The sequence below is a fragment of the Vigna unguiculata genome, chromosome 8, assembly GCF_037176805.1.
Source record: "Vigna unguiculata cultivar grain cowpea cultivar isolate G323 ecotype 2 chromosome 8, ASM3717680v1, whole genome shotgun sequence".
NCBI lineage: Eukaryota > Viridiplantae > Streptophyta > Magnoliopsida > Fabales > Fabaceae > Vigna > Vigna unguiculata.
In genome coordinates, this window is record NC_140799.1 from 20,862,048 (window position 1) to 20,875,191 (window position 13,144).

The 13,144-nt window shown below is 33.3% G+C and overlaps 1 protein-coding gene across 1 annotated transcript; it reads right to left on the minus strand.

Moving 5' to 3' along the window:
- Nucleotides 1-8,529: 8,529 nt before the first annotated feature.
- On the minus strand, nucleotides 8,530-12,673 carry LOC114194025 (protein NRT1/ PTR FAMILY 1.2-like). Its single transcript, XM_028084055.2, has 4 exons — nucleotides 12,443-12,673; nucleotides 12,132-12,349; nucleotides 9,714-10,258; nucleotides 8,530-9,603 (listed from the first exon to the last, which is right to left on the minus strand). The coding sequence occupies exons 1-4, from the start codon at nucleotides 12,549-12,551 to the stop codon at nucleotides 8,712-8,714; spliced, it is 1,764 nt and encodes a 587-aa protein (XP_027939856.1). The 5' UTR covers nucleotides 12,552-12,673; the 3' UTR covers nucleotides 8,530-8,711.
- Nucleotides 12,674-13,144: the final 471 nt, after the last annotated feature.

Genomic DNA, 13,144 nt, shown 5'->3' on the forward strand with positions numbered 1-13,144 from the left:
GATGTATACAGTTAGTTTTTCGATGAAAGTTTTAATTTTTCTGTCATCCTTTGCTTCAACCATGTCCATTATATTTTATACAATTCTTATTTTTAAGGATCGTTGTGGTTTTTTGTATGATAGGAGTGTCTGGAGTTTGAAGAAGGATTTTATGAACAATGGGGCAAATCTCTACTGATAGGGACAAATTTTTTCAGTGATCCGAAAGGAAACGTCATCAACATAGAGTTTGAACAAACTCTTCTTACTCAGAGACAATTCCGTGCGGTAGAGCAGTTGATGTGGTTTTATGAGCTAAATGATGTATATTACGTTTGTAGTCTTTACTGCGAAGATCGATACTTTCGCATAAGGTTGTTCGATCTGGACTGGAATGAAGTTGTGTATCCTGGTAGAAGAAATAATGATCTTGCAAGTGACCCTCTGTCCTCGGTCAGATTTTTCCAAGCATTTAGAGTGCAGTTCATTCCAAACACGGTATGGAACTTTAGTCCATTTTTTTTTTATTTTGTAGTGTAGATTTGGAGTTATTTTTACTAATATAGGGTTTCTGTTGATTGTTCTGATAGTTGTTGATAATCTTGCCTGATTATTTCCGAATGTTCTGTCAGCAAAAAATTTCGTTTAACGATCCAGTGAAGTTATACGATCCTTTGACAAAATTTTTTAAAATATATGTGGACAAAGATAAGGGTGGAAAGATGGTATTATTTGGTTTTTGTCAGTATGTTGCATACTATGGGTTCGTTTCTCCTTGTGTCCTACATTTAAATTATGTAGGAATAATATCTTTGTTCACAGGATTTTCTCGGCGGAAGGAGTTGAAATTGATTATAAGAGAGATTTCGATAATGGTTGCAGCAGCAAAGTTAAAGTTGGTTCTGTTGATTGTGAGAAAATATTAAGTCCTTATGATGTTCGATCATCTTCTTTGGTATGGTTGATAGTTGTAGTTATGTGTTTATAATTTTGGTTTATATTTACGTTGTTAACACATTTTCTTTCAATGTAGCATCTGGATGCGAAGTTTGTGAAAGAAGGCTTGGTGAAGGGGAGAAAAATTATGTTCTAACAAATGGCCAATCACAATACTGGAACTGCAAGATTTGATGGACAGGCAGGAGTTCATTTAAGTGCTATTTGACATGTGGTTGGAAGAAATATTGTAAGGAGAATGGGTTGGTTGCTAGTGATCGTATTCGATTTATAGTGCAGGCTGACGAAACCAACGTCATCCAAATTCTGAAGATTTAGCATGTATATGTGTTTGTTGTTATTTTGGTGTATAAAACGAATGTATGGGACCTATGAACAATATCTTTGTATTTGGTTTTCTTTATTTCAACTTGTCTAATATTTTGTATGTCAACATTAATGTTTTTTGGTATGTTGGCATGTATGTTTATGAAGACCTAAATATTTACTATTAAATGGAGTATGTCTTGTAATTATATGTAGTATTTCTGATTGGTCTATGTTAAATAATTTCATTTTAGTACTTTATATTTCTTTTAAGTAGATTATTAGAGTAAAGAAAATATTTGAATAAATAAAATATATATTATCAAATTTAAATTCTGAATGGGTAGATTATTTGAATATCCAATAACTTTGAATAAATTAAAATAATATAGGTTAAAATACCTTTTTGGTCCCAATTTTCGTCAAGATTTTTCAAATAAGTCCTAATTTTGGTTTTGTGTTCAAATAGGTCCCAATTTTCGTCAATTTTGTTTAATTGGGTCCTTTTTTGCTAACACCGTTTAAATCATTAACAGCCATGAACAATGACTGCCACGTGTCACTTCGTGGTTTTTTTGAATTTTTATTATTATTTTTTTGAATTTTTAAAAAATAATTAATTTTTTTTAAATGTACACGTGTCAACCCAGGAGTGTGCCACGTGTCACTTCGTGGTTTTTTTTGAATTTTTTTGAATTTTTTTTAAATTTTTTAAATTTTTATTTAAATGTCCACGTGTCAACCCAGTAGTGTGCCACGTGTCAAAGTCAATGTTCTAAATTCATTTTGGTCCCTATATTTGTTATTTTTGTTCAATTAGGTTTCAATTTTTGTTAATATTAACCAATTTGGTCACTCTCCAAATTAAAACCAAATTTAATTTTTATATTAAAATTCACATTTTTTATTAAATATTTTTATATAATATATTAAAATTCATGTCATTATAACTTTGATATAAAAAATAAATTTGGTCACATCTTGGATAAGGACCAAATTGGTTAATGTTAACAAAAATTGGGACCTAATTGAACAAAAATAACAAATATAGGGACCAAATTGAATATAGAGTATTGACTTTGACACGTGGCACGCTACTTGGTTGACACGTGGACATTTAAAAAATATTCAAAAAAATTTTAAAAAATAAAATAAAAAATTCAAAAAAAACCATGAAGTGACACATGGCACGCTCCTGTGTTGACACGTGTACATTTAAAAAAAATATTTAAAAAAAAAAAATAAAAAAAATAAAAAAAACTACGAAGTGACACGTGGCAGTCACTGTTCATGGTCGTTAATGATTTAAACGGTGTTAGCAAAAAAGGACCCAATTGAACAAAATTGACAAAAATTGGGACCTATTTGAACACAAAACCAAAATTAGGACTTATTTGAAAAAACTTGACGAAAATTGGGACCAAAAAGGTATTTTAACCAATAATATATTACCAAATTTTGCATTATATGAAACGTAGAGCAAGAAAAATTAAAAGTTAATCAACTCGTTGTTAATACCAATTGATAAATAAAATTGGTAATTTATATAACTATTATTACGTAAAAATCCATCCAAGTTCATAGAATATAAGTATTGCAGTTCGCAATATTATTTACTAAAAAAAATTAAATTAATTTAATAATGTGTACTATGAAAATTAATAATTGAATGTCTACGTTTAAGATTGAGTATAATGTTATACTATTATAAAAACGATAATAATTTAAAGATAATAATATTTGTTAAAATTATTATACAAAACTCAATTGAAAAACTATTTGGAAAGGTCATTATTTCATGTAGTTAATATAGGTTAGGATAGTCATAATTACAATACCTTTTTGATATATGAAAATTCGTGGGTTTGCACCAAACATACATTACCAACGTTGCACCCCCATAGAAAAAGAACCACCATAGTATGCAAACGCACCACACCAAGGAAACTAAACAATGCACCACACAATCCACACACAACAATCAATAAAGATAAAAGGAACAAGGTCTAGCTTCCAAAAACAACCACATGAATGACACTAAAAGATTTAAGCATACCCTCCAAAGTCTCGTCCACCCAAAATAAAAGATAAAAGAAGAGAAACAATGTCAACTTCAACATCGTGGTATACACATATGTCAAAGAAGAACAATAAGAATCATGCATCAAAACACAAAAGAGAAAAGGAATATACAAGTTCAACTTCCCCTACCTAGAAATCCCGCTAAAATTACTCCAATATCGTTCTTATTCGCTCCAATGTTGATGCCCCCTCTTGAGACCAACCGTCTAACACTCAACCCACTCACTCTTTAGGGTTCTAAATTTCCTTGGTTGGCAGTCACACAAACTCTCCTATTCTCTCCATTTTTCTAGCTCTAAAAACTAATTAAAATATATTAAAACGAAATTAGGTTTGAATCAAGCATCCAGGTTTGTAGTACTTACTTCCAACTCTTCACCTACCGAGGTTGTTCCCAAGGCATAAAAAATAAAGTATTATGATTTTATTCTAGCCGAGGTTTGAACACACAACCTCCCAATTACCAAGTACATGCACAACCATTAAGCCAATTCATGTTTCTTGGTAATTCATACTTATCTATTATTTTATCTTACTACTATAGTCTCGAGCATGCATACAAAACAATAAAATAATTAAATTAACAAACAATTGACATACACAGGACCCAAACCCAAATCTTCTCAACATAACCAAGTAGTCTCAACCACTTTAGCTAATACTTTTCCACATCATAACTCCAAGTATTAAATATCATAAATATTCCTACTACTCGCATTTATTAAATATTTATTTATTTAATTATTTAAATTCCTCGGGTCTTACAGGCCGGTCATGCCTGTCAAGTTCATCAACCTAGCTCAACCCAACTCGTCTAGGTCGTTGACCCAATTTGGCCCTACTAGGTCGGCAGGCTTGTCCGACCCATCAGGGTTGTCAGGCACATTTGTGTCATCCAGCACACCCGACAAGTCTGTGTTGATGGGCCGACCCAACCTGGCAAGGTCGTCAGGCCGGTCGGTATCGCCTAGGTCGTTGTACCGATCAAGCTCGTCTAGGTCATCAGGCTGGTCGGTCCTAACTTGGTCATCAGCTTAGTCAAGCTTGCCGAGTCAACGAGTCGGTCGGGTTATTGAGCCTACTTGACACGTCTGGGTTGTTAGGGTCATCGAACCCACCTGACCCGTTGATGTCGTCGGGCCAGCCTGGTCCGTTTGGGTCATTGGGCCAACTCGACACATCTTGATCATCGGGCCCACCCAGGCAATGTGGGTTGTCGGGCTTGATCGACCTATTTGAGTTGTCAGTCCCACTTGACCCGTATGTGTCATCAGGTCACCCTAGTCCGTTTGGGTCGTCGGGCCTGCCCGACCCGTCTTAGTTGTTTGACTTGCTCGACTTGTTTGTGTCGTTAGGTCGATCTAATCCATTTGGATCGTCTGGCCAACTCAGCCTGTCATGGTTGTTGAGTTTGCCGGGTTCGTTTGGGGTTGAGTTCAAAGTGTGACATTGAGTGAGAAGAATTTCAAATTCCACTTTTTTTAGGGTATTTGAATTTTTTCTAATCTAGCTAATTTAAATACTTCCAAAAAATGCATGCATTTTAAATGTTTTTTAATTTCTATATCCAAACAAAGCATTTTATTACAAAGAATTTCAAATTCTCCAAATAAATGAATCACCCTCTTGAATTGTCTTATCCAAACACACCATAAGAGTGATGGTGGAGAGATTGGAGGATTTGGAGAAGAAGAGGAGAAGGCGAGAAGAAAAGAAAGATAAAAGATCCAAAAAAGTATAAAAAATAGTATATTGACATGTTTCCGCTACAGATAGCCAACTCGACACTCTCTTAATGGTGTTTATACAAATTTAATGAAAATGACAAAATTCAATAGATTTAACATAAAATGGGATTTGATTTAACCAAAAATAAAAATTGTGACCAAAACAAATGAAAAACTAAAATGTAAGGGATTTTGTGCTTCAAACCTTCCTCTCTCTTATTGTTCATGTCTTGACCAAATTATTTTAGCTTGGAATGAGTCCAAATATGGTGTCACTATGACTGGAAGTTCCTGCATACATGAAGATCTAACAACTCCTTAATCTATGAAAGATAAGGCTTCTTCCACAGAAAAATGCAATCCCTCTTCGCACTTCTTGGCCTTTTCACGTGTCGTTTGTAGAATGTTGGGATCATTTTGTTTTTCCTTCGTAGATTTCAATCATGGGATATTGTGGTTTTTGAACCCACCTCCTCCCTATAAATAGATTATTCTTCCTCCTTCGAAAACACATACCTCTCACTCACATCTCATTTACTCTTTTCTCTCTTTTCTTCTTCTTTTATTATCCAAAGTTTATTACTCTTAAAGAATTTATCTTTTTAGTTTCTCGATTTCTTGAAAATATTCGAGATGTTCTTGTTGTATGCTAGTTGACTTATGCAACACACTACAAACAAGTCTTAAAGGATAGTGAATATAAATGCCCCATAAAGTTCATATAGTTCGTGCTTTCATCAACATTTATAATAATCTAAGAAAAAAGACCCATAACCCAATGCCTCGAGGTTTTAGGTTAAGAGTAGTGTCAGTCCCTTATGTGGGTTGAGCTCATGTCACAAATATGTAATTTCTTCCCAATGAACCCCCTCGGAAAAAAAAACCTTCAATATAAATCACCACAGCAACAGTACAATCGCTTGTTTCTAACTCTAGTCTTGTTATAAAACAATAATACTACAAACCATACTCATATATTTAGGAAGAGAAACAAAAGCATAAATTCTTTCTAAAACATAATTATCCCTCTTATCTAACTTTAAACTCCTATTTACAACTTGATGTGACCCCATTAAGGCTCATAGCTTGGGCCATTGGCAAGGCCCATTTCTTTTAATTTTCTTTTATTTTTAATTAAATAAAAGTTATTCTAATTGGGTTTGTTTTGCTAAAAGCAGCCCATTATCCAAGCTGTCAATTGACATTGGGCCTGAGGCCTAATTCTTCTCCACACCAACCCATCAGCCCGTTCTAGCACACCAATCAAACTACAGCAGCCTACAACACGTGCCAATTTAATTATGTCTATGATTGGCGTTTTTATGCTGAAACAATCTATTAGCGTGCCTACTTAGGCATGCATCAATTTGCAATTCACATGTGGCCTAATTCACTCCTGCATGGTCTGTTATTCCATTCGCACACCTTCATGCTTCTGCAAGTGACAGCCAACGTTGTCCATTTGATTTCAGCATGGGCCGAGGTTCCTGATACAAGATCCCAATTGAATCACTCTAAGTCTTGTACGTGGTTATTCTACAGAGTGAACCCAACACCCACTTCCTCTTTCTCTTGGAACGTTGCTAGGGTTGCATCCCTCTTCGTGCCTCTTAGAACTAGGGTTCCCTTACACCCATCACAACTGTTTTCCTCACGCTTTTCACACCTCACATTAGGGTTATGGTTCTATGATGCCATCCATACCAAACCTTACCTGATTTTCGTTTTCTCTCTCGTGCCATTAGGATTTATGTTAGACGACATCCCCTCTCTCCCGCTTTCTTTCCGGTTGCCTTCCCCATCTATAAAAGGCAAGCCACTCTGTTGTAAACTTAGCTTTGATGAATATAGTGTGGTTTTTACCCTCTTTAGAGCTCACCTTTCCTAGTAGAGGTTTTACCTCTTAGGGTTCCGAAAATAGTGAGAGTCCGAGTAAGAGTTCCCCACTAGAACTCAATCGAGTCTTTTGCTGCGTCTTTTGGTCGATTTCCACCGAATAAATCGACGCTTGGAGGCCGCTCAAGTGATTCGCCGTTGATTGTAGTAAGATTCCACCGAATCTACGTGATGCCGACCTCATCACAACTTTAGAAATCTCCATTCCTCCTTGGAGCTTTATTGGATGCTTGAACAAGCATCTTACATGAGTGCATAGTTCAACCAACATTTAAGTGATTGTTTACTCACTTGAGCAACATTTTTCTTCTCCCTTAAGATTATGCATATCACTTGTGTGTTGAATGGTTGTTTGAGTGATATTCTTTATTAGCTTAACAATTTTCTTCATAGCTTGAGTGATGACTCAAGCAAGGAGTTTTTACCATATTTTGAACAAGATTTGACTCCTTGCTTAAGCATCTCTTTGACCGCTCTAGTGTTGAGCTTGTTGTGTTTACAACTAACATTCCTTACTCAAGTTCCATTTGGATGCTTGAGTGACTAAGACCTTACAAAACAATAGGAATTTGTTGCTTGAGCTAAGTGAGAGTGCTCAAACAACACTTTTAAATGCTTTATCTTCTTTTCTCTAGTTTTCTACAAAAATATATTTAGAATACATAGTCACAATATATTGTTTAGGGTATTTTCAGATAAATAGTCTATTTTGTGCATACAATTGCCATGACTTTGTTAGGTAATTTTACTTATATTTGATACTTATCAAAATGTAAAAGTAAAGGATAAATTACTAAGGAATTACCAAGTATTTGCATATGGAATACAAGACATTAGAGATTTTGAAATAAGACTTTGCTTTTTTCATAGATAATGCATGCATGACATGTTCATCAAAGCATAATGCATAACACAACATGAGAATATCTACTATAAAGCAAAACTTTAATCAGGATAAAATCATATGTAATTACTTATAACACAATTAAGTATAAAATTACAACTCGAAAACCTAATCAAACATCGAGAAGAAATCATAGACTCAATCATCATCAAAGCCAAGTGGTCAAAGATACCAAATATCTTGAAACAAGCTTTATTTTTTATCACAATATATCAGAGTCATATTAAGGAGGATGTATTGACCGGTGAAAATTAGATTGTTATAAATAGACTGTATTAGACTCTCTTGGTCTATCAAATCATCCAATCCTTTAAAAACATCTCTTTTATATGCAGAAATTTCAATGTCATAATATTTTTTTGTCATAATGCAAACCATTATGTTTTGAAACAACCACAAATTGCCACATATTTTATTATTAGGTTCACCTATTTATATTAACTAAAGTTTGAAATGAATTTTACTTTTAACTGGGTCTAGAAAAAAAGTGTTAAACATATTCACTCAATGTTCGATGGAAATTGAAAGTTAACTCAAGTTCCCCAACTAAAATCCAAACACACCACGCCTGTCTTGTCTTTTGTCTATAGGTAAGATAGCCATAATCGTACAACGTAGGCCAAGTGGAAGGAAATAAAAGAAAATGATGTAAATGGGAGCGAGTTTTGGAAAAGGCTATTGATAAAGGCATAACTAAGTTTATTCATAGGGAAAAGTTTCCATATTTAGCGTGGGAAATATACCTTATTCCATTTCTGGAGCATATACCCGTGTACCGTGCAAGACCACAATACACCACTTGTCACTTATCTACTTTTAACCTATTACGTTTACGGATAAAACAACACTTTACACATAATCTAGGAAGTGGGTAACTCCATGTAATCAAATTGCTCTTCTTCCTTGTGTGCTGAAGCTTCAAGTTTTTTCTCCTGAGCAGGACCATAAGCCCAACAGATAGCGAGAAAGTAGAAGTAGTTAAGTATACCTAAACAAGTGAGCAGTGCATAATAGTAATTCAGATGACCCTTGTTAATGTTTGTTGAAAGCCAACTCTCATTCCCTCCTACACTAGTGACCTTGTCCACAATACTCACCAACAAATTTCCAAATATATCAACAGCAGCAAGCTGAAGAGTGAAAATGGCCATGGCAAAACTAGACATGGACTTGGGTATATAAGTGTAGAAAAACTCAATCTGACCAACTGGATTGAATCCCTCAGCAAATCCAAGCAAAACAAACTCAGGAACTAGCCATAAAACTGACATGTGAATTACAGCGTTAGGTTGCTCCTCAAACCCTTCTTCAATGGCAGCATTTCGTCTCATAGTTTCAACTAAAGCTGATGTTGCCTTACTTGCACATATGAACAACAATCCTATTCCTATTCGAGATCTACAGGTGAATCCTCTAGGCATGCCCGTGTATTTTGCAAGCAGAGGTACCATTACACGGTCGTAGGTGGGAATGATTATTGATACGGTGATTACCATGACAAGATTGAAGGATCCTGCAGGCATTTTGAAAGTGCCAAATAGTGTTCGGTCCATGGTATTTGCTTGGACAGTAGAGAATGTGGTTTGGGTGGCAACCATAAAGATGCCTGTAGACCACATAGGAAGAACTCTGAGCAAAGATTTCAGTGATTCCACCTGTCTTACTGTGCATTGGCTCCATGGATCTAAAACTGATTCATCAGGGTTTGACAGTGTCTCGGGATTTCTTATTATGCAAGCTTTGTTCAAACACCTACAGAAGTAGAATTTGTAAATAGGAAACTGAAAGATCCTTAATGAAGATTACAAATTACATTCAACAAAGTTAACATGTAGTTAGATGATGAGGGAAAGCACAAGTACCTAAGGCTATCAGTGGGGACCACCAGAGCTGAATCACATTCTTGATAATACTGATCAAAAGTATGAGGAAGGCAAAGTTTTCTGTTCTTTATGGCCACCACAACTACTTGAAGAAAACTAGTGAGTAAGCTATGACCGGGTTTTGCTTTGACATAGATGGGTGAACCAAGAAGGAAACTGAGAGCTGATATGAACATTAGCGCAGCAGGTACTCCAAACCCAATTTTCCATCCAAGATTTTCTTGAATGTACACAATTACGCTCAAAGAAATCACAGTTGATAACGCAACTGAGGTATAATACCAATTAAAGAAGCTATCCAAGAGCCTCCCGTTATTGGACTTTTCTCTAATTGTGAGTTGATCTGCTCCAAATGCTATGGAACAAGGTCGGATGCAACCAGCTCCAATGGAGATTAATCCCATGGAAATGAACAAAACTGCTAGTTGAATTGCGGTAGCAGAGCTGCAGTCCAGCATGAATGATTGACATGATGAAGTTCTTAGCTCTGGTATCATGGCAGTTAACCACAAAATGGTTAAACCCTGTGAGAGACAAAGAAATATTATCACAGCATCAAAGATTCATAAATGTCAAGTTCTTCTTAGGATATTTCATGTGGAAAACAAAGAAATAGCACTACTGAACACCCTTTGGCTGATTACTCTAGCCTCCACCAGCTTAAGCAATTACAATTAGATGGTGTTTTCAAACGTTAACCACACACTCGAAACTTGAAATATGATTCACTTTTCTCCATGAAGTTCAAACGCTTAATTATAAATAAAATTTTGCTGCAACGCGAGTGTTTAGGCCTCTTGGTTTATGTAATTCTGCAAATTTCTCTAATCAGTAAACAAAGCCTCAGTTGAAACAACTTAACATTCAGCCATCAGTATTTGCATTACGTGTTTTATCAGTGACAAGTGTCGCAAGTATGAGAAGACATCTTTCAAATTTTATAGTGTGCGTATGCAAACTTTTGATAAGCAAATTTCCGATTCTTAATTATTTAAAAAAGTTATTTCATGTAAATTCTTAAAATGCCATACAACCTAAAAATGAAGCTTAAAATTATCTAAAAATGAAGATAGTTATAAATACCTTTTAACTTCTTAAAATTGTAATTAAATAAAAAAAGAATTTCTACATAATCTTTGAAAGACATTTCTTCTTTCTCAGAGTAATTGCACTTTTAAACATTTTTTAACCCATTAAACATAACAATAAATTTGTAAAGAAACATTATTTTTAAAGTTACAATTTTAAACACTTTTTAACACAGTAAATATGTAAAGAAACATTATTATTAAAATAACCCCTTTTTTCTATTTTCTTTTTTTTTATCTGCGAATATAATTTATTTAGAGGTCAAATTAAAATAAAAATCAATATTTTGTAAAATACTAACATCAAAGTATTACTTTTTTTAAATTAAAACTTCAATAAGTTCGAAAAGGAAGAAATAAATTATTATTCTAGAAAAAAAGAAGAGATAAATAATTATTTACATAATTTAAAAATTCTCAACAATTATGATAACTAATCAAAATTAGCTTACAACAAAGTAATTTCAATCTTTTTTAATTTGGCTTAATCTTTTTTAATTTGACTTAATCAATGATTTAGTCATCTATTTTGTTAATTTATTTCTTTTTTGTCCTCTCTAATTATTTATATTCAATTTGATATTTTCGTTAAGTTAATATTACTTTTTTATGATTTTAAAAAAAATCATCAACTACGCGTCTCAGGCCATAGTCATGTAACATGTTATAAAAATTTTAATTATTTTTAATTTTTAAATTTAAAAAACATAAACATGTTAGGTGGCTGTTTTCAATTTAATTTTTTTTTTAAAAATTTTAATTCAATTTAATTTCTTTAATCTTTACAACTATCAACATTTTCGTATTAAAACCAAATTAATAATTAAATTTAATTATAACTTATATTTATTTATATATATATATATATATATATAAATTTTATATATTAAATCACTCTATCTACTTATTTAAATTATTTTTTATTTATTACAAATATAAAATTTAAATTATTTTATTTATTACAAATATAAAAATTTCAACAGTAAAAATTTACAAACAGAAAAAATAAAATAATTTGTATATTAAACAAGTAATTTGGTGGATAAATGATAAAAAATTAATTTAACATGTATTCATAATTAAATTTAATTATTAATTTGATCTCAAAATAAAAAAATAAAATTAAAAATTTATAAGAGCTAAAAGAAATTAAAAATTTCACGAGTCAAATAATATGTAGACATTAATTTTAACGTAATAAAAATAAACTTTTCAAAAAAATTGAAAGATTAAATTAAATAAAAAATAAAAAAGTAAATCCTAATTAAACTTGAAAACTTTAAAGATGCAATGAAGAGGTGGTACTTACGAGAAGGCTGGAGAAGGAACCGATGGAAATGACGAGGAATCGACCAAAGTAAGAATCGGAGAGGAAGGCCCCGAAGATGGAGAAGCCATTAGACATGGCGGACCAAGTGGTCATCACTTTTGTACCTTCCACAATGCCCATTCCGTAACCATTCATCAGGTACACTATCATGTTCGGCATGATTCCGTAGCTCGCCACCTTCTCCAGACACTCGTTCACTGATCACTCCACAATCAAGGTAACCAAAACCACGCCATTTATATATCAAACAGTGAACACCGAAGAAAGTCAAAGCGAGTACAGAATATTACCTATGATGAAAGGCATGGTTCGCAAACCACCCTTCCCCTTTTCGGATTCAGAAGACGAACAACTTCCATTTTCCAAGACATTCTCGTTCGCCGCACCACAAGAGTCCATTTTTTTCCGTTTCTTTTTGGTGCGTTGAATTTAAGAGGGAGTGATGCTAAAACTTGGATGGAAACAGAAAAATCTTAAATGATTCCCAGAGAACTCCTCTACCTACATAATAGAGAAAAAAGATAGAAAAAAACGGTGACAAATTTGTTAGAAATATGACACGATAAAAGGAAAGAGACAGATAGAAGTTGGTGATACTTGTCTCAATGTGACATCTGGCTGCAACTTAGATGTGCGTGCGTGAAGTGCATTGAAATGTGAGGAGTTATAATTTTTGTTTTAAATATTTTCTCCTTTTCCCACACCTACTTCTGATTTTTTTTTTCCGAATTAAATATAATTTGAAAAAATAAATTCTCACGGGGAATCTATTCTCAATTTATGTACACCATTAGATCCTTTTATTGTATAGGAATAAAAAGTCTTAATACCGGAGGTGTTTTGTATTTGCCTAGAAATCGACTCTCAAGTAAGCTGATTTCTATGAAGAATTTTTTGTTCTTTTTAAGTTAATAAATTTTAGAACTTTCTTAGATTTATTATTATATTTAAATAATGAATAAAGTGAAAGCTAGTGTTCTATGACCGAAAAC